Source organism: Coregonus lavaretus (assembly GCF_964263955.1).
Source record: "Coregonus lavaretus genome assembly, chromosome: 15".
In the NCBI taxonomy this organism is placed as follows: domain Eukaryota; kingdom Metazoa; phylum Chordata; class Actinopteri; order Salmoniformes; family Salmonidae; genus Coregonus; species Coregonus lavaretus.
In genome coordinates this window covers 11,374,921-11,398,135 of record NC_140002.1, presented here as the reverse complement: position 1 = coordinate 11,398,135, position 23,215 = coordinate 11,374,921, and the positions used below count along the sequence as shown (strand labels likewise).

The following is a 23,215-nucleotide window of genomic DNA, read 5'->3' as shown; positions in this document are numbered from 1 at the left end:
CTATGGCCAGGTATCAAGATCCTGATCCATGATTGATATATGCAGGAGGAGAAAATGACAGGACTAAATGGCAGAACACCTTTGAAAGGCGTACCTTGAAGGGTCTAGAATGCTCCATTTCGTTAATACAGTGCTGGCACATTCCTCAAAAAAACCTGTCATTTCAAACACATTTATCGCTCATTTAATCAGCATTACAGGTACATTTCCATAATCCAAAAGATGAATATGGGGATACAAGGCCATTGGCCCTACTTCCCAACGAATAAGCACCTCCGTGATTCCTCCACACTGCCATGATAATGCGAACTTAAACGCCACACAGCTAATGCACCCAACATGTGAGGTCATATCTTCAACTCTTCATGAAGTCACGATGCGTCTCATCTGGTGCCACGAATCACGAGACGAGGCAAGAGCTTCATGCCTTTCTCCCACAATCAGGCTCTTGTGCATTGTAAACAACACTGTGGTGAGACGCCCATCCAGATCCTGCCTGCCCTGCTGATGACCACTGGGCGCCAAAATCAAGCCCTGAGAGAAACCTTATCCCTGGAGAAGCCAACTTGCAGCACTCTGTCTGAAGTCGGTCAGCTAGCTACAGCCCTGTGGGACGACAGACAGCTACTTCACTGAACAAAAAAATTAACGCCGCATGTAAAGTGTTGGTCCCATGTTTCATGAGCTGAAATAAAAGATCCCAGAAATGTTCCATTAGCACAAAAAGCTTATTTCTCTCAAATGTTGTGCACAAATGTGTTTACGTCCCTGTTAGTGAGCATTTCTCCTTTGCCAAGATCATCCATCCACCTGACAGGTGTGGCATATCAAAAAGCTAATTAAAACAGCATGATCATTACACAGGTGCACCTTGTGCTGGAGACAATGAAAGGCCACTCTAAAATGTGCAGTTTTGTCACACAACACAATGCCACAGATGTCTCAAGTTTTGAGGAGAGTGCAATTGGCAGTTGACTGCAGCAATGTCCACCAGAGCTGTTGCCAGATAATTTAATGTTCATTTCTCTTCCATAAGCAGTCTCCAACAACGTTTTAGAGAATTTGGCAGTACGTCCAACCGGCATCACAACTGCAGACCACGTGTATGGCGTCGTGTGGGTGAGCGGTTTGCTGATGTCAACGTTGTGAACATCAGCACTCACTAACTGTAAGTCGCTCTGGATAAGAGCGTCTGCTAAAATGACTAAAAATTTAACAAAATGTAAACAGAGTGCCCCATGGTGACGGTGGGGTTATGGTATGGGCAGGCAGGCATAAACCATGGACAATGAACACAATTTCATTTTATCTATGTCAATTTGAATGCACAAAAATACCGTGACGAGATCCTGAGGCCCATTGTGAGGCCCATTTTTTAAAAAGGTATCTGTGACCACCATATGCATATCTGTATTCCCAGTCATGTGAAATGCATAGATTAGGGCCTAATTTATTTATTTCAATTGACTGAATTCCTCATATGAACTGTAGCGCAGTAAAATCAATGAAATCGTTGCATGTTGCATTTATATTTTTGTTCAGTATACATCACAGGAGGCTGCTGAGGGGAGGACGACTCATAATAATGGCTGGAACGGTACAAATGGAATGGCATCAAACATCTGGAAACCATGGAAACCATGTGTTTGATACCATTCCACTCCAGTCAATACCAGGAGCCCATTCTCCCCAATTAAGGTGCCACCAACCTCCTGTGGTATACATTGTCTCTGGCTGCTGCTGCTAAGCTACTTCCATTAAATTATACTGTTTTGCTTCTGCATTTTCATTGCACTTTTCTCAAACTGAAATTGGTCACTGAATGGGGTAACCCCCTTATAAATATATAGGACTTTATCACCACAATGGGAAGCATCCATCTGGTACAGAATGTGAATAGTAATTTGGAGAATGATCAAAAAGCTGTTTTCATGTAGTTGCCAGTTGATCTGCAGATGGGCTATCCAGTTGTAAGGATGTTGGTTACCTCTCTGTCTTCACTGCAGATCTTGCACAGCCACTGAGTTCTCTTCTGACTGCACTGGGTCTCTATGCCACACTTAGTGCACACTTTCTGTAAGAGAGAGAGAATAACGTTTTTTAAATAAGACCCGATTTTGAATTGACCATGAGTGGCGTACTGAGTAATGTGGACAAAACACAAAAAGGTTATACAATACTTATATATACTGTAATATGTATTATATACTGTAAGTTCTAAAAGGTAATATAAATACTTAGCTATAAAGTTAAGTTGTTGCACTTTGCCGCTGTCTTTTGTAACAGTAAAAAAAGCACATGATAATTTTACAGTTTGGCTTGAATTACTATGCAATTTCATACAAATTGCAATGTTCCATATTGAAATTGAAAACAGTCAGTGCCAAGTGAAAAACTTTTAGCAAGTCCAACAACTTCATAAAACTGGAGAGTCCCTGATAATATATATTCTGCAATAATGAAATGAATGTCAATAAATATAAAGCTTTTGAAAGGACACTTATTTTTTTATATTGTTCAAAGAACAAAACAGAATAAAATCACTGATATTCGATTCTAGAGTACCATCAGTAGTTAGTGTTGGAAATTTGCTGAGCCATCACAGCCAAGTTTGTGACATTGAAAAGTTCACAGAAAAGTCACTGTGACACATTATGTATTTCCATGATGTCAAGTCATTGCACAACTCAACACAACACTGCTCCACCTCCTCCCACCACAAATAAAGTGGGTGAGTCATGTCAACATGCAGACTTCTGCTGAATTTCAAATGGGCTCTAGCCCCTACACACTAGGAACTTCTGAAGACAGCTTCCTTCTGCATTCTGCATGGCTGGCTGGGTGTAGTTTTCATCATATTGCATAAATCTATCCAGTCCTCTCCGATCTACAGCAGTGGCTAGGGAGTAAGGGCTAAGGGATTGACTTGGAACTGAGCATTAATACAATCATCAGAAACATATTTGTAAATGTTGAAAGTGCGTGGGAGACGGAGAGAAACAAAACGGAGCAGTTTGAGGCCATGTGGTGGAGAGTGATGCGGGCGCTGGAGATAGTGGTGTGAGCAGGTGGGTCTGAGCAGGGGTGATGTTGTGGATGTTTGTGTGAGTCTGTATGTTGTCATTTGTATGCGCATGTTTTGTATTGTTTAAAAAATAAGAAATACATTATCTTACAAAAAGAAAGGAAACATTTGTATGTCCCTAGAGAGCAACAAAACATGGAGCTAGCTCTTCAATGTGTTCACCTAGCGTAGCCTTTGACAAAGCGAGAGCTTGGTCGGATGCAGCAGTGTAAAAACCATCCAATTACGTTACCTTAAGAATCGATTTGGAAGCAGGGTTGATTATGTAAAGCAAGCATTTCGCTACACCCACAATAACATCTGCTAAATATGTGTATGTGACCAATAACATTTGATTTGATTTGAAAAAGTCACAGGAAGGAAGCTTTAATCAAGCCTTACGCAATGGAGGAGAGAGCTTGGCTGAAGTGCTCATAATTGTCTTTCCTGAAGTAGCTCAGTATTTTTTGTCAGAGAGAGAGTAGAATATCTGGGTCTCCACCTCCTTAGATCAAACATTTTTGGTAAACTGCCATCAGCTAAAATAAACTGTGACACATCTGCCTCAATTGTCTCTTGTAACAGAATGTGAATATAAATGCTTTATTATGCCAAAAAGCTGTCCAGCGCACGTAGGATTTGCTTCTGGGGTCCAGGATAACTGGCTCAAAGACGCCTGACCATAGCCATCTCATCTGTACTCTAGCTAGTGCATAGTCTGATGGATGTGTACACCTGTCAGTTCACACCCAGAGCACGTCTTCATCTGAAGACTCTACACAGTCACCTAGCGACCAATACATCTGTCTACCTTCCAATTACATACTAACAAATCTGGGCTATGTGTTTAGACTGGGGGCATTTATTGACAAGACTATAAAAAGTCAACAAGTAGTAGATATGCAAACACATGTACATATTACCTCAATTACCTCGACTAACCGGTGCCCCCACACAATGACTCGGTACCGGTACCCCCTGTATAGCCTCGCTATTGTTATTTTTACTGCTGCTCTTTAATTATTTGTTACTAATATTTTGTATTATTTTATATTGTATTTTTTGGTGTGATTCTTTTTGGTATTCTTTCTTAAAACTGCATTGCTGGTTAAGGGCTTGTAAGTAAGCATTTCACTGTAAGGTCTACACATGTTGTATTCGGCGCATATAAATGTGACATAGAAATATGTATCTCTACTGTGGGGAATTCCGTTTTTCTTTACTGAGTAAGCAGTAGCTTACTTCATAAGAGAAGTTGAAAGGAAAACGTAACAAGTCTAAAATCACAGTGTGTCAATGTCAATGACCTAAAGTGTGTGTGGTGTTATACTGAGACAGATTCCACCGCTCCCACACCTGAAGCGAACTGAGGGTCATATCAAATCAACGTTTATTTGTCACATACACAGATTAGCAGATGTTAAAGCGGGTGCAGCGAAATGCTTATGTTTCTAGCTCCAGCAGTGCAGTAAATGTCTAACAGTATTATACTAATACAGAAATAAAAATAAACATAACTTTTTTTAAACATAATAACTAGAAATTAAGAAATATCAGAATGAGCAATATCAAAATGAGCAATGTCAAGAGTCCGGAATATAAATACGTGGTGTGTATAGACAGTATGGACAATAAAGAAGTAGGAAAAGGTATGTACAGCAGTAGTTATATAGGATGAGCTATGTACATATAAAGTGAGTAATCAATGAGCTTAATTTCTCAGAGATCAAATGCCATTTCAACAAAATAATGTTGCAGGAATAGCAATCATATCTGTTTATTAAACGATTTCAGAACAACAAACATTTACGTAAACATTATTAAAGTGACCAGTGTTCAATGACTCTATATACATAGGGCAGCAGTGTTTAAGGTGCAGGGTAGAGTACCAGGCGGTAGCCGGCTAGTGACAGTGTCTAAGGTGCAGGGCAGAGTACCAGGCGGTAGCCGGCTAGCAACAGTGTCTAAGGTGCAGGGTAGAGTACCAGGCGGTAGCCGGCTAGTAACAGTGTCTAAGGTGCAGGGCAGAGTACCAGGCGGTAGCCGGCTAGTAACAGTGTCTAAGGTGCAGGGTAGAGTACTGGGCGGTACCCAGCTAGTGACAGTGTCTAAGGTGCAGGGTAGAGTACCAGCCGGTAGCCGGCTAGAAACAGTGTCTAAGGTGCAGGGCAGAGTACCAGGCGGTAGCCGGCTAGTGACAGTGTCTAAGGTGCAGGGTAGAGTACCAGGCGGTAGCCGGCTAGAAACAGTGTCTAAGGTGCAAGGCAGAGTACCAGGCGGTAGCCGGCTAGTGACAGTGCCTAAGGTGCAGGCTAGAGTACCAGGCGGTAGCCGGCTAGTGACAGTGTCTAAGGTGCAGGGTAGAGTACCAGGCGGTAGCCGGCTAGTGACAGTGTCTAAGGTGCAGGGCAGAGTACCAGGCGGTAGCCGGCTAGTAACAGTGTCTAAGGTGCAGGGCAGAGTACCAGGCGGTAGCCGGCTAGTAACAGTGTCTAAGGTGCAGGGCAGAGTACCAGGCGGTAGCCGGCTAGTAACAGTGTCTAAGGGGCAGAGTACCAGGCGGTAGCCGGCTAGTAACAGTGTCTAAGGTGCAGGGCAGAGTACCAGGCGGTAGCCGGCTAGTAACAGTGTCTAAGGTGCAGGGCAGAGTACCAGGCGGTAGCCGGCTAGTAACAGTGTCTAAGGTGCAGGGTAGAGTACCAGGCGGTAGCCGGCTAGTGACAGTGTCTAAGGTGCAGGGTAGAGTACCAGGCGGTAGCCGGCTAGTAACAGTGTCTAAGGTGCAGGGCAGAGTACCAGGCGGTAGCCGGCTAGTAACAGTGTCTAAAGTGCAGGGCAGGGTACTGGGCAGAGGCCGGCTAGTAACAGTGTCTAAGGTGCAGGGCAGAGTACAAGGCGGTAGCCGGCTAGTAACAGTGTCTAAAGTGCAGGGCAGAGTACCAGGCGGTAGCCGGCTAGTAACAGTGTCTAAAGTGCAGGGCAGGGTACTGGGCGGAGGCCGGCTAGTAACAGTGTCTAAAGGGCAGGGTACTGGGCGGAGGCCGGCTAGTAACAGTGTCTAAAGTGCAGGGCAGGGTACTGGGCGGAGGCCGGCTAGTGACTTCATTAGCTGTGTGTGTCCGTCTCCACCTAATTCCCTGGATTGGCCTATATTTGCTCTATGGCACAGCTTTACACAGTCCAACCTTTCATCAGAGCATCACACAGTCCCTAGCAGCATACTTAAGTTTGTGATTGGACACACTTAATATACTGGATGCCTCCACACCTGTCCCTCCCAGTTTGGATGGTGAAGATATCCACATGTCCATTTCCTATGAGACTGTGAACACAGCCTGCTCTACGCTCCTCGTTTAGGGCTTTGCTGCCCTCTCCTGGGCCTTAAGCTTACTCTCTGGCGTTTCCTTCCGACAAACTTAAAACTGACCTCTCAACATTTGCTTTCATTTAGCCGAGTGATATATAAAACAGTCTAGCATAGACCACTTAAGGAGTTTGTATAACATCATGAGTACACCATTTTGAACATATCATGCAATGTCAACAAATCTACAGAATTTTTAAATTTTTTACAGGGACATTTGTAGGGGAATGAGTATATTCAGAAATATTTGCCAATTTGATTTGATATGTTATTTTACATAGGTTATCATAAACACTCTTGCCTTCATGCTTTAGGTAAGCAACTTAGGCATTCACATCTGAGGTCTCTGCTGCAACCCTATGGTGAAAAGTGATTACTACAAGCTGGCTATCCAGTCAAGTCCATGCTTTGGAACAGTGAATTGAATTGCTATTCACTACAATTCTACAATATTCCCCAATTATGAGTCCCATACATTCTGTTTACGTCTAATAGGCCTTTGCCTTGCTTGGCGAGAGTTATTACGTTATAGACATGACAGAGCTCTTGTAAGTATCTGTTTGAGATGAGAATCCCCATTATAGGCACTATTGAACAGCAGAATGAACCCCCTCTTATCTGGTTTATACAGTCTAATACCACTTATTACATTTCCTCTCAGAGACCCACATAATCTTTCCCCTGGGTTGTTTCACTTCCTCCCTTCTGATCTCATTACGCCCAGTGCCACTGGCCTCTAGCACATGGAGCAGAGGAGTTGGAGAGAACACTCGGAAAGGCTACTGGTCATAGGAGAAGTTCAATGGGCATCATGGCCAATATGTCAAACCCACAATATCTGTAGGAGAATACTGCAATTGTAATGATTCACGGTTATAAAGAGTAGTGAACACATCTCCTCATCAAGCCTTTAGTTGAATCAGGTGTGTTAGTGCCAGGGCAAAAACAGAAATTGTTTTTTTTGTATTTCAACAAATTGACATCGGACAGAGATCTCCTGAACTAGAGCTGGTCAATATGGACAAAAAGTAATATCATGCTAAATTGACCCATTTTGCTTGACATCGTCGATAAATACAAAAACCATATTTTTTTTATGCAGTTACTTTCCATTAGCGGCAGGGCTCTAGACTAACTTTTTCCAGTGCCATCAATAAGTAAGACAATAAAAAGTTGGCATGTTCAGGGAATGCATGATTGACATTTTGATTTGCAACATTTCAAAATAGGATCCAGAATGATCAGTTATTTTTGGCTCTTTAGAGATTAATTTCCCTTCATTTTTTTTTGTGCATATTGATTTAGGCTATGTGCTACATATTCACCACCTGATGAAGACGGTCCTCAAAACACATTAGCTAGATTTCAAACTTTAAATAGGATATTGTTGCTAGATAGCCATGTAATTGATCTAACAGTAAATGTAAAGCGGCAATCTGCAGTTCAAACAATAAAGTGAGGGATGGGGCTGGAGAAATGTAACCACTGAAATTCATAAACAGAGCTATGGATGCAAGGACTGACCATCTATCAAAAGTAAGTAAGTAAGTTTTAACCAAACCATGTTTTGAGGCTATATAGTGTTTGCTTACAATTACCTTGCTTACAAACAATGGAGTAAATCAATCTTATTTTTGGGGTTCTGATGAGGTACAACAGTTGAACTAAGCTCATAAGGCATTTATAAGTTATATTCTTCAAGAATCAATGGGTATACTGTATGTCATTAATTTAAAAGTACAAGAATGGATGTAGCAATCGCAGATTGAACCTTTAATGTCCTACAAAAACGTTCCATTGCTAGGCTACTTGATGTATTCACCCCAAATCACGTGCTCCGTTCCACCAGTGCATCATCTCAATTACATACTCTGGTTGTAAACTAGTGCCATTGCCTAATCACGAAAATGACCAGATGTAAGCAAATTTGTTTGGATAAGAGGAAGGCAATGTCGGTATCAGTAATTTATCGTCCTAGCTCTATCCCCTAAAGTACTTTCAAATGCTGGGAAGAGTTACGGATTAAGAGGTTCGGATGAAAACCAAAGACACTGCAACCCTTCAGGACTGTTTGGGCCTCTGCTATAGTAGAACAGAAGAGTAGGAGGTGCGGTGGCCTTTACCTTGCAGCAGTCCTGACAGAAGACGGAGGGGGTTCCCAGGAGGCCCAGGACCTCCCCACACAGCAGGCACTGGGACAGGCCGTTTCCCATCGCACTCTTCTTCATGTTGTCCAGACGCTCCACCAGCCTCCTGGGACACACACACAGTTACAGCCTGGACACAGAGGCTAAAGTTGGCTATGTGCTGCAACTGACAGCTTAAGGATAGTCAGTCCAGATAAACTACCAGAAAGTCATGGTTTTATTCTAATATTCAATAGCATTACCAACCGTGTGTGTGTGTGGTGTGTGTGCGCACTCGTCCTACCCGATGCGGAGCTGTTCAATCTGTTCCAGCTCCTCAGCCCTGCGGATGACACTAAGGATATTCTCCACCTCCTGCTGCTCCAGCATCTGGCTCTTCCTCTGTCGGTCTGTACAGAAGGTGTGCACAGACCAGCCCGTCTGCAGCCTGGGACACAGACACACAAGTTGCTTTACGCTGTCCATCAATTGTATTGTTTATTATTTTGTGTCATTACATGTGGCAGTGCAGGCCAAAGTGAAACATGTGATGTGACTAACACAGGCTTATGCATGCATGTATGCACACCTTACGAAAATATATATCCTGCTAGCAAAAACATCTCCTTATATGACTGCACTGCAAAACAAACAAACTAGTCCACGTGCAAAATGTTGTACCAAATACATAAATATACATTAAAGTGTAAGATCAAATGGTCACAACGGTTTTATAAAACAGAACTGCCAATGCTATCAAAAACAAATTTCAACAAAACACACACTCAGTTCTACAACAAAAACAATACAATGTGATGAAAATAATGATGGGCACAGGAATACTTTACACAACCAAAACACTTCCACATATTCAGTGAGATGGTAGAGATTTGAGTGCATACTCACTTGGCTCGAAGGGCCAGCTGCCGGTCATTGGGACAGACCCACTGATCGTTCCCTGTCCCAAACATGGCCTCCGTCATCTTTTGAGGGCTGATGACAAGGGCTGCAAAAACACATCCAGACACTCAGTCCTCCAAAATGAAAGGCTACATCCCATCTGGGAAAAATCACTGTATTTCCCCCTCTAATTGATGTTAGTTGTATATACCTGTGGCTTTTATACATAGATCGCAATAGGAAAGAAGTTTGTATGACATTATCAAAATAAGTTGATAAATGAATGAGTACTGCTTGGGAAGAAAGTGAAAACCAAACCAACAACATGATAAAAGGGACCTACAGATAATAAACTGAACAATCAGTAACCAAAGAAGGTGCAGGGTTATGTTCATGAAGAGAGGGACATAAAAGTGTGCCTCTTTCTCGGCTCTGAAGGGCAGCTAGCAGCTAACACTAGACCAGACGTCAGTTCTGGGTGGATCTTCACAGTGTAGGCAGAAATACAACAGTCTCTGTTGCCAGTGACAACTTGAATAATGCTTCCTGCCTTGGGCAACAGATCGCTGTGATAGTCACGCCATCTCCATTTGTCTGCCAGACAATACATCCATTGTTTCAGTTGTTTGTGTAATATCTTCAACAGATGTGCGTATGAAATGGTCCACTCACGTGAGCCAACAACAAAATGTTATACAGTGCCTTCGGAAAGTATTCAGACCCCTTGACTTTTTCCACATTTTGTTAGGTTACATTCTTATTCTACAAACATACAAAAAAAATGTCACTCATCACTCTACCCCATAATGACAAAGCAAAAACTGTTTTGTAGAAACTTTTGCAAATTTATAAAAAAAAAAAATATATATATATTTTTTTATATTACATAAGTATTCAGACCCTTTACTCAGTACTTTGTTGAAGCACCTTTGGCAGCAGTTACAGCCTCGAGTCTTCTTGGGTATGACGCTACAAGCTTGGCACACCTGTATTGGGGGAGTTTCTCCCATTCTTCTCTGCAGATCCTCTCAATCTCCCTCAGGTTGGATGGGGAGCGTTGCTGCACAGCTATTTTCAGGTCTCTTCAGAGATGTTTGATCGGGTTCAAGTCCGGGTTCTGGCTAGGCCACTCAAGGACATTCAGAGTCTTGTCCCGAAGCCACTTCTGCGTTTTCTTGGCTGTGTGCTTAGGGTCGTTGTCCTATTGGAAGGTGAACCTTCGCCCCAGTCTGAGGTCCTGAGCGCTCTGGAGCAGTTTTTCATCAAGGATCTCTCTGTACTTTTCTCCGTTCATCTTTCGCTCGACCCTGACTAGTCTCGAAGTCCCTGCCGCTGAAAAGCATCCCCACAGCATGATGCTGCCACCACCATGCTTCACCATAGGGATGGTGCCAGGTTTCCTCCAGGCGTGACGCTTGGCATTCAGGCCAAAGAGTTCAATCTTGGTTTCATCAGACCAGAGAATCTAGTTTCTCATGGTCTGAGAGTCTTTAAGTGCCTTTTGGCAAACTCCAAGCAGGCTGTCATGTGCCTTTTACTGAGGAGTGGCTTCCGTCTGGCCACGCCACCATAAAGGCCTGATTGGTGGAGTGCTGCAGAGATGGTTGTCCTTCCGGAAGGATCTCCCATCTCCACAGAGGAACTCTGGAGCTCTGTCAGAGTGACCATCGGGTTCTTGTTCATCTCCCTGACCAAGGCCCTTCTCCCTGACCAAGGCCAGCTCTAGGAAGAGTCTTGGTGGTTCCAAACTTCTTCAATTTAAGAATGATGGAGTCCACTGTGTTCTTGGGGACCTTCAATGCTGCAGAAATGTTTTGGTACCCTTCACCAGATCTGTGCCTTGACACAATCCTGTCTCTGAGCTTTACGGACAATTCCTTTGACCTCATGGCTTGGTTCTTGCTCTGACATGCACTGTCAACTGTGGGACCTTATATAGACAGATGTGTACCTTTCCAAATCATGTCCAATCATTTGAATTTACCACAGGTGGACTCCAATCAAGTTGTAGAAACATCTCAAGGATGATCAATGGAAACAGGGTCTGAATACTTATGTAAATGTGTTTTAGAATAAGGCTGTAACGTAACAAAATGTGGAAAAACTCAAGGGGTCTGAATACTTTCCGAAGGCACTGTACATATTGTCCACAAATATGTTTTTTTCTTTAGAGTTTTTTTATTTTCTTCTTTACTTTTGGAGTGCACAAACATGTGCTACTAGCAGAACAATAATGTCCAGTAAATGGGTAGCTCCTGGAGAAACCCATTACTGATTATCATTTCAAATGGAAAAGGATGAAAGAAGGACTTCAAAAGAAAGACAATTTCTATCCAAACAAACAGAAGACATTCTTGTTGGGAGCGTATTGATGTGCGTATCTTAGAGGGCAATGCAAAGGTAAAAGCACTTGTCTCTGTGAAGTAGAGCAGAGGCAGCTATTTATCACAGACCCAAACAATGAGTCACCCAGTTCTCTGGTATGTGGGCACACATGCAATCAACCATTACAGCTGATTTCACCCTGCTGGAAAATGGTTTGCTTTACTGGGTACTGTTGCCAGACTATCAATAAAGAATTATAAGCACTGTGGAAAACATCTGACTACTTCCCTCATACAGGAGGACAGCACAATAACCCACATGCACACACACAACATTCATTCATTCACATTGTGTACCCTAGTTATATCATGTCAATATCCAAGTCACTGTCCTAATTTCTAAATGTTGTTGGGACACACCAAGGGTCTGAGTGCCCCACTCTCATTTGCTCGAAGAGGGGTTTATTTAAAATCATGCATTCTTTGATTCTCCTGCCTTCCCCTCTTGTTCCCACACTAACAAACACACTAGATGCAGAGCCCCTGGTGTAAAGAGTCATGCTCCCCTGCTCTAACCACACATAGGCATACTCCCCCGGAGACCGGGGTTCAATCCCTCCACCATCCATTCAAGCTATTTTCCCCCAATTGCTTGTATCCCTCTGTCATTTAAAATTAGTCTCAAAGTGAAAATACTTATGGAGGGGAATTCTAAAAAAAATTAAAAATTGCTTTAAAAAACAACACTGATAAAACCTGTACACTGCGATGGACTTTTAAATGGGATTTGGGCATGATCTGACATCTGCAGAGACGTTTACAGCGAACATAATCTCCATAAAATGTCCTTTAAACGTCATTGTGTGCAGGTCGTTAATCTTTTAAATTGAATTCAATGCCGGCCTCAGGCTACATCTCAGTAGACAAAAGTAGAAACCTCTCCTTGCTTTTTCTCTTTCATTAGCACTAATCGTAAAAGACAGGGCCACATATATCATATAGACTTCTATGAATTGACCAGGACAGAAGCCACTTTAGACAATTTAAATATGCATTTTATGAACATGTTGCTTATTTTTTTTACTCTTTCCCTCGCTAACACTTACAACCTCCCTACCACTAATATTATCTGGTTATAAGCCTAAAACGCCATGTCACAGCGATGCCACCGTGTCCTTTTTAATGGCTGAGCAATTAACTATATTTACTTTTCCAACCCACCTAATGGCCTTTGTTCAACACTAGTGCTTTGGCCTCAGGCCCGGCTGACTGCATTATATACGGCTTGAGCACAGCAAACAAAAACAGCAGAATTCATTAGGACACACACACGTTTACAGGCTTCAGATTGAATTTGCCAAGTCAGTGAGATTTAACTTTACGTCAAGTTTCATAGTGCTCACAAACTTCCCTATTTTACCCTGTAACATCCTGTACATAAACAATTTTCAAGAAGAAAATATAATATTGTCAGCTTGCTACATCAGGTAATTCAATTATGTATTTGCATACAAAGAGATATGCTCAATCTATAACACACTGCCTTGTGATGTACCTCAAACTTCAAAGTGCACTTATTGAATCCAAGGGAATAATCTTTTTCCAACGAATTGGCCATAAAACAGAGCAACATTAAAGCAGTCATCATCGGCTCTTATCTGGCAGTAATACCTGACTGATTCCCAGCACACAGGTCTCAACCTAATCAAACAGTCTTTCCATTACATAAGCGACAGGGCTCTATCTAGCTCTGGGGAATCGCTCTCTGCACCTTTTCAAGGGGAAAACCTGCCTTGGCACGAAAGATGTTGGCAAACAGAGTCAAAGGAAGGGAGAGAAACTGTTTACCTGTAAAATCTCCCCCTTCATTTGAACGAGCGAGAGCAATGAGAGCCGGTTAAATCGCCTAGCTCCGGGCTAGGCCTGTGAACAAACGAAAGGCGAGAGCGAAGAAAATGAGGAAACAGTAAAGTCTGGGGTTGAGCTCTCAGAAGTAGTTCACAGCCTGCCTGCCTTGTCTGACAGGCTGGTCACATGACAGAAGAACAATTCCCCACAGAAACATCCTGTTCCTTCCAGATTAATGCACTGTAAGTCACTGATTTATAAGAGTGTCTGCTAAATGACTACTGTAAATGTAAAACAGACTACTGTGATTGACTGGGATAACAAAAGCAGTGCCATGGCTCTCCAACCGATGCAAGCCCACAGGAAAAGGCTAACACGGTTACCATTGACATGCTCTTTCCAAAAATTCTGAGAGTCTCCTTTATTTTATTTGGGGAGAGCCCTTTGTGCACAATGCAAGTAATTGAAATTAAATATGACAGTGTTGCTTTCAATTGCTGTAATTCGTCTGTTGTTGTAATTTGTATGCCCTGGCTTTAAGTCATTGAGGTTGAATGTGAACTCTACCTGAGGACCCAGACCTCTGTGATTCCAGAGGGGATGATATACAAACGATGTGTAGGCATCAAATTAACTCTAAATATATTTTGACTGAAATTAATACATTTGTTTTTGTGGCCCATTCAAAACATACTGTTTTTAGCACATGCAACCACATAAAGCAATGCAATTGCCATCAAAATTTTACCAGGTGGGATATAAAAAGTGATACAAATGTGATTTCCCCACCCCCCAAAAAAATAAAAAATAAAAAATACAATGCCTACTTGCCTAGAGATCATATCATGTGTAGCACAGATTTTACCGTCAGGCCTCTGACAGATTGCTAATCTACCTGCTTGTTTTTAGGCGATTTTAGAGTGGCGCGTTTCTAGTGACAACAACTTTACTTATACAGTCTGTCCCTACACAGGATTCCGTGTCTCTTGTGGTTTTTGTACTTGTTAATTTAGGCGGCAGGTAGCCTAGCGGTTAGAGCGTTGGGCCAGTAACCGAAAGGTCGCTGGTTTGAATATCTGAGCTGACAAAGTGAAAAATCTGTCGATGTGCCCTTGAGCAAAGCACTTAACCCTAATTTGCTCCAGGGGCGCCATTCTACTATGGCTGACCCTGTAAAATAACAAATTTCACTGCACCTATCTGGTATATAAAACAAATTATGTCTTTGAGGCATTTTCTGTGCTGTAAACTATTCTTTCCAGTTCAAAAGTATTGACACGTTGCGCTCAAATCTTCAGTCAGCTATTTAATTGATGAATGAAAATAACATCTAAAAAGGTACTTCAGGCCAAGGTGCATGTTTGTATGCATAAAGTATGTGCCATGAATTGTAGCTCATACAAAACATTGCTTTAGCTTGAAATACTATTAAGAGGTACATGTTATCTTACGTGTGTCCGGAGATAGAGGTTAATAGCGGATCCTTGAAGGTTTTCCCTTTCTCTGCTCCAGCTGCTCCTGGAACTTCACGTGAACTCGGCACAAAAACAATGAAAACATCCAATTCAGGGAGGCTTTGGAGTGGACTTCTTGTACTGTTTCCTCCTGTCAATTTATTATAAGGGATATGGGAACAACAATTTCTAGTGCCACAGGGAGCAAACGACAGGCATGCAGTGGTCTAATGTTCCCTCTGCTTCCTGGTGTCGTTTCCTTGACACAGTGGACGAGTGGTTGGGGTTATCTGGTGCCGGCTGTTCCCCCCACCCACCAGAGAAAGCCATTAGCCCACGTGTGCTCTGCTCTCCACGGCAAACAGCAGCCTCTCTCTCTGGTCTTATGGAAATGGTAGAGAGACAGAGAGAGGATTGCATGTGTTCGACCAGTGTTCTGTGGCATGATAGACATCATATTTACATGTTCCATTATAAAGCCATTGCTGTCATCATAATTGTGTATAATGCAATGATTGTATTTAGTGCCTTAAATGTATGAGCATTAAGAAATATACAGTGCATTCGGAAAGTATTCAGACCCCTTGACTTTTTCCACATTTTGTTAAATTACAGCCTTATTCTAAGATGGATTAAATAAATACAAATCCTCCATCAATCTACACACAATACCCCATAATAACAAAGCTAAAACAGGTTATTTGAATTTTTTGCAAGTGTATTAAAAATAAAAAACAGAAATACCTTATTTACATAAGTATTCAGACCCTTTGCTATGAGACTCGAAAACTGAGCTCAGGTGCATCCTGTTTCCATTGATCATCCTTGAGAGATCCTTGATGAAAACCTGCTCCAGAGCACTCAGGACCTCAGACTGGGGCGAAGGTTCACCTTCCAACAGGACAATGACCCTAAGAAACACAGCCCAAGACAATGCAGGAGTGGCTTTGGGACAAGACTCTGAATGTCTTTGAGTGGCCCATCCTGAGCCTGGACTTGAACCTGATCGAACATCTCTGGAGAGACCTGAAATAGCTGTGCAGCAACGCTCCCCATCCAACCTGACAGAGCTTGAGAGGATCTACAGAGAAGAATGGGAGAAACTCTCCAAACACAGGTGTGCCAAGCTGGTAGCATCATACCCAAGAAGACTCGAGGCAAAGGTGCATCAACAAAGTACTGAGTGAAGGGTCTGAATACTTATGTAAATGTAATATCAGTTTTTTATTTTTAATACATTTGCAAAAGTTTATCAAAAACTGTTTTTGCTTTGTCATTATGGGGTATTGTGTGTAGATTGAGAAGGAAAAAAACAATTTAATCAATTTTAGAATAAGGCTGTAACATAACAAAATGTGGAAAAAATCAAGGGGTCTGAATACTTTGCGATGTTGGCAATTATTTTAATGATTACTTCATTGGCAAAGTGGGCAAACTTAAGCAGGAAATACCAACATCGAACAGTGAGCCATTGTATTCATGCATAAAAATGCAAATAATAAAAGAAAAGCATTGTAAGTTTGAATTTTGTAAAGTAGACTGTAGAAATGTGTCCACAAATATATTAAATGCATTGTTAAATGTACATGTTTATTTCTTAATACTCGTACTTTAAGGCATTAAATGCAATCATTGCATTATACACAATTATAATGACTGCATGCTTTATAATCTATTCGAGACACAAATAGGATAAAGGTGTGATGACCATCAGGATTAAAACAGCTGAAAACTAAAGTCAATCATGCATAGGTCAACTTCATTATAAGGGATCAATGAGCATGCCCTTCAAAAGTATCTAAGCAACTAAAGGGCAAGCATCGCTAATCACAACAGAGCACATCTGTCACACACTCTCACTCACTCACCTCTCAGGAAAAACATTGGCCAAGTCAGTTGCATTATGTCCTTACATCTACAATAACCACTCAGATCAGAGGGGTAGGTAGGTTTACTGTGGATCTGTTTCAGAAGGCATGATGTCTTTAGGATGGGTTTACTATGGATCAGTTTCAGAAGACATGACAAACAAAGGCCTACCACGCGTGCTACCCGGAAATGTAGCAAAATAGCCTATCAATTAAAAAAATTTACTAAGGAACGCACAGTGAAAAGATTTACATTGGTTCTCCTATATCTAGGAGAACCAAGGTTCCAAAAGATGGGCCTAAAATAGTGTATAAGAGATCATACAAAAGTTTTTGCTGTGACTCTTATGTGGATGATTCCAATTATTAATAACATCCACCTGTTAAGAAACTGACTGTTAGAATTGTTAAGGCTCCATGGATTGATGAGGAATTGAAACACGGTATGGTTGAAAGTGATGGGGTAAAAGGAGTGGCTAATAAGCCTGGCTGCACATCTGACTGGCTGACTTACTGCAAATTGAGAAATTATGTGACTAGACTTAACAAAAAGAAGAAGAAACTGTATTATGAAGCCAATAATATAAAGAATGATGGAAAAAAAACGTTGGCGTACTTTAAATGAAATTATGGGCAGAAAGACAAATTCAACAATCAGATGGCTTATTCATCACAAAACCATTTGATGTTGGCAATTATTTTAATGATTACATTGGCAAAGTGGGCAAACTTCAGCAGGAAATACCAACACGAACAGTGAGCCGTCGTATTCATGCATAAAAAAACAAATAATAAAAGAGAAGCATTGTAAGTTTGAATTTTGAAAAGTGTGGAACAGGTGGGGAAATTATTGTTATCGATCAATAATGACAAACCTCCTGGCATTGAAACTTAGATGGAAGGCTACTGAGGATGGTAGCTGACTATATGGCTACTCCTATCTGTCATATCTTTAATCTGAGTCTAGAAGAAGGTGTTTGTCCTCAGCCTGGAGGGAAGCCAAAGTGGTAAATCGGTCTTTACTGGTTCTAACAGCAGACCAATCAGCTTGCTGCCAGCTCTTAGCAAACTGTTGGAAAGAATTGTGACCAAATACAATGCTGTTTCTCTGTAAACAAATTGCACTGACACAAATGACTGATGATTGGTTGAAAGAAATTGATAATAAGAAGATTGTGGGAGCTGTACTGTTAGATTTCAGTGCATCCATTGATATTATTGGCCATAACCTTTTGTTGAGAAAACTTACACTACCAGTCAAAAGTTTGGACACACATGATTCCATATGTGTTATTTCATAGTTTTGATGTCTTCACTATTATTCTACAATGTAGAAAATTGTAAAAATAAAGAAAAACCCTTAGATGAGTTGGTGTTTCCAAGCTTTTGACTGGTAATGTATGTTTTATGACTTTTTAACCTCTGGCATATCATGGATTCAGAGCTATCTATCTAATACAAGAGGGTTTTCTTTAATGGAAGCTTCTTTAATTTCAACATGTAGGGTGTGGTGTACCGCAGGGTAGTTCTCTAGGTCCTCTACTTTTTTCTATTTTTACCAATGACATGCAACTGGCATTAAACAAAGCCTGTGTATGCTGATGATTCAACCATATATGTGTCAGCAACCACTGCTAACGAAGTCCCTGAAACCCTTAACATGAAGTTGCAGTCAGTTTTGGAATGGGTTGCCAGTAATAAAATGGTCCTGAACATCTCTAAAACTAAAGGCACTGTATTTGGTACAAATCATTCCCTAAGCTCTAGACCTAAGCTGAATCTGGTAATGAATGGTGTGGCTGTTGAACAAGTTGAGGAGACTAAATTACTTGGTGTTACCTTAGATTGTAAACTGTCATGGTCAAAACATATAGATTCAATGGTTGTAAAGATGGGGAGAGGTCTGTCCGTAATAATGAGATGCTTCTGTTTTTTTGACACCACACTCCACAAAGCAAGTCCTGCAGGCTCTAGTTTTGTCTTATCTTGATTATTGTCCAACCGTGTGGTCTAGTGCTCTGGCCTAGAACAGAGCGGCACGTCTTGCTCTTCATTGTAATCAGAGGGCTAATATAAATAATATGCATGCCAGTCTCTCTTTGGTAAGACTTGAGGAGAGACTGACTGCATCACTTCTTCTTTTTGTAAGAAACATTAATGTGTTGAAAATTCCTAATTGTTTGCATAGTCAACTTACGCACAGCTCTGACACACACACTTACCCCACCAGACATGCCACCAGGGGTCTTTTCACACTCCCCAAATCCAGAACAAATTCAAGAAAGTGTACAGTATTATATAGAGCCATTTTTGCATGGAACTCCCTTCCATCTCATATTGCTGAAATGAACAGCAAACCTGGTTTAAAAAAACAGATAAAGTAACACCTCATGGCCCAACACCTCTATATTGTTTGTATGTATTGATATGTAGGCTATGTGCGCCGTTTTTGAATGTATGTAGTTCTGTCCTTGAGCTGTTCTTGTCTGTTAATGTTCTGTATTATGTCATGTTTCATGTTCTGTGTGGACCCCAGGAAGAGTACAGTGGCTTGCGAAAGTATTCAGCCCCCTTGGCATTTTTCCAATTTTGTTGCCTTACAACCTGGAATTAAAATAGATTTTTGGGGGGTTTGTATCATTTGATTTACACAACATGCCTACCACTTTGAAGATGCAAAATATTTTTTATTGTGAAACAAACAAGAAATTAGACCAAAGAAAAGAAAACTTGAGTGTGCATAACTATTCACCCCCCCCCCAAAGTCAATACTTTGTAGAGCCACCTTTTGCAGCAATTATAGCTGCAAGTCTCTTGGGGTATGTCTCTATAAGCTTGGCACATCTAGCCACTGGGATTTTTGCCCATTCTTCAAGGCAAAACTACTCCAGCTCCTTCAAGTTGGATGTGTTCCGCTGGTGTACAGCAATCTTTAAGTCATTCCACAGATTCTCAATTGGATAGAGGTCTGGGCGTTGACTAGGCCATTCCGAGACATTTAAATGTTTCTCCTTAAACCACTCGAGTGTTGCTTTAGCAGTATGCTTAGGGTCATTGTCCTTCTGGAAGGTAAACCTCCGTCCCAGTCTCAAATCTCTGGAAGACTGAAACTGGTTTCCCTCAAGAATTTCCCTGTATTTAGCGCCATCCATCATTCCTTCAATTCTGACCAGTTTCCCAGTCCCTGCCAATTAAAAACATCCCACAGCATGATGCTGCCACCACCATGCTTCACTGTGGGGATGGTGTTCTCGGGATGATGAGAGGTGTTGGGTTTGCGCCAGACATAGCGTTTTCCTTGATGGCCAAAAAGCTCAATTTGAGTCTCATCTGACCAGAGTACCTTCCATATGTTTGGGGAGTCTCCCACATGGCGTTTGGCGAACACCAAACGTGTTTGCTTATATTTTTTCTTTAAGCAATGGCTTTTTTCTAGCCACTCTTCCGTAAAGCCCAGCTCTGTGTAGTGTACGGCTTAAAGTGGTCCTATGGACAGACACTCCAATCTCCGCTGTGGAGCTTTGCAGCTCCTTCAGGGTTATCTTTGGTCTCTTTGTTGCCTCTCTGATTAATGCCCTCCTTGCCTGGTCTGTGAGTTTTGGTGGGCGGCCCTTTCTTGGCAGGTTTGTTGTGGTGCCATATTCTTTAAATTTTTTAATAATGGATTTAATGGTGCTCCGTGGGATGTACAAAGTTTTGGATATTTTTTTATAACCCAACCCTGATCTGTACTTCTCCACAACTTTGTCCCTGACCTGTTTGGAGAGCTCCTTGGTCTTCATGGTGCCGCTTGCTTGGTGGTGCCCCTTGCTCAGTGGTGTTGCAGACTCTGGGGCCTTTCAGAACAGGTGTATATATACTGAGATCATGTGACACTTAGATTGCACACAGGTGGACTTTATTTAACTAATTATGTGACTTCTGAAGGTAATTGGTTGCACCAGATCGTATTTAGGGACTTCATAGCACGCACCACTTTTCCTTTATTTATTTTTTTACATTATTTGAAACAAGTTATTTTTTTCATTTCACCAATTTGGACTATTTTGTGTATGTCCATTACATGAAATCCAAATAAAAATCCATTTAAATTACAGGTTGTAATGCAACAAAATAGGAAAAAGGCCAAGGGGGATGAATACTTTTGCAAGGCACTGTAGCTGCGGCTTTCGCAACAGCTAATGGGGATCCTAATAAAATACCAAGAATACTAACAGTGCGAATGAAAGGACAATTTCTGTAGCCTTTTAGGATAGAATCACTTTCAATGTAGGCCTAAAAATGTTTTCCGCGTGCTAGGCTACACCATTCAAGAACGTTTGTAAACAAACTAAATTAATCATGAATGATGATTCAAGAAAACAAATTTTAAACTAACAAATATATCATATTTGAGTCAAATGAACTAATTTGAAATGTTAGGTAACATCATTGAAAATAAATGTGTCTGTATTATGTAAACTAGCAAAAGCAAAAGTCACCTACCATACGGGCTAGAGGAGAAGAAAGGCATTTGAATGAAAGCGTGATTGATTGGATCAACCTACATCAGCAACGCATATCATCTTTTGAGGCCGAAATATTCTCATCCGCGATACAAAATCAAAAGTCAAAATGTTCAACAATTCCTAGTCTGGGCATTTGTAGGTGTTTGTATATAAGCAAATGTCAAAAATATTCAATTCTATGAACAACAACAAAAAATAAATAATAAATAAAAAAGTATTTAAATTCCATCAACCAGGACTCAAACCCAGGTCCATTAACTGTCAAGTCAACACCTTAACCGTTACACCAACTTGACAAGGTCACTAGATGTTGAGTTAGGGTTATTATATTACTCACTTCCTTCAGTAAGTCCTTCACGTGTACATGCCTCTCCGATGGCCACCGTTGCGACATCCCACTTCTGACACCAATGTAGCGAACGGAGGGAGTGGGAAGCCACCATCTGAGACCCAGACCTCATTTATGTGGTCTCAAAACCAAGACAATGATATCTAGACTCCATCTCTGGAAAGGGACACTAGGGCTTTGTTCTGTGTATATGTAGCCTTCACAACTGGTCTGATGAAGGAGAGATATGCATAGATGTTGCCTTGACTTCCCTCCCCCCTATCTGTTAGAGAAGGGCCCAGAAATCCATCTGAAAGGTCAGAAACATATTCTCCAGGTTAAGGGCCTCTGGCAGTCAGGGAATCCATTATTGACAACAAATAGAATTAGCAACAAACAGATGGCCAGGCTCAAAGTGCCCCATGTAATTTATTTTCCCCTCCAGCCATTTTGAAACACCTAGCTTCGCTTCAAGGCAACCTGAAAAGCTTTGATTTGTATTAAGGATAATCTCCCATTTCCTTCTCGAACTCTTGTAGTCCAGATACCAGAAAATCAAGCAATTTGTGGTAGAAAATGTGATTACTATACTTAAGAAAACAACTTGTTGGTGTTGTTTATTGTAAGTCTTATCATTATGGTACCTACTACTTTTCGGATGATATCCAATGTAGCCATGGTGGGGTTAGATTCTAGCCATAAAACAGGGGCCTGTTTAGTGGGGTGCACTACCCAAAATGTTCCATATAGAAATGTGTATAGAGCTGACATTATCCGCTTTTCTGCATTAGAGTGGTCTGTACTTCTCAATACAGTTCTATCTAAACGTTCTGTAGCGTTGCACCCTCTTGAATAAGTCCCAGATGTGCCAGTGTCCTTCACCAGGGTCATAAAAAGATGGGTTGAGTGCCATGGTCACCAAGTATCAATTGAATTTGACAGTGGAACATATTCATCAGTAGTCCATCTTTGATTTTATTCAGCAAAGCATACGCCTATTTTACAAACAGTACAGAAACAAAGGGATTGTCAATCATCATACAAACGGAGCAGCGGTTGTTAATATTTCAATCATGCAACAAGACAAGTGAAAGAATTGCAATGGCATCATACTTGTGTTTTGAGTTGGAGTGTTTTGAGTTGGAGTAAACCATCCACAAATACAATTACTGAGCCACATGAGAGGGAGATCAATATGATCTGAACAACAGCCCAGGAGGCGGTCTGTCTTCTGTCAATTTCCGTTTAATAAGATAGACGTCACCAGAACCATCACTGCCATTTCAGTGCCAGCAATAAAATGAATCTTTCTTCACAGAAAAGCAGGTTGCAAACTGGAATGGAACCAGCCATTGCTAATGCATGGTATTCAGTAGTTTTTATAGGTCACCTACACTGAAAGAAACAATAAAATTAGTTGTGAGGGCGCAT

The 23,215-nt window shown here is 41.4% G+C and overlaps 1 protein-coding gene across 1 annotated transcript in view; it reads right to left on the bottom strand.

Moving 5' to 3' along the window:
• The window catches only part of doc2b (double C2-like domains, beta), a 324,284-nt gene extending 310,599 nt beyond the window's left edge, over window positions 1-13,685 (bottom strand). The window contains exons 1-5 of the mRNA XM_084178089.1: window positions 13,627-13,685; window positions 9,461-9,560; window positions 8,859-9,002; window positions 8,552-8,681; window positions 1,988-2,074 (exon numbers count right to left, since the gene is read on the bottom strand). Of these exons, the coding sequence (XP_084034215.1) occupies window positions 1,988-2,074; window positions 8,552-8,681; window positions 8,859-9,002; window positions 9,461-9,537 (438 nt within the window). The 5' untranslated portion in view covers window positions 9,538-9,560; window positions 13,627-13,685. The remainder of the gene's footprint in view (window positions 1-1,987; window positions 2,075-8,551; window positions 8,682-8,858; window positions 9,003-9,460; window positions 9,561-13,626) is intronic.
• Window positions 13,686-23,215: the final 9,530 nt, after the last annotated feature.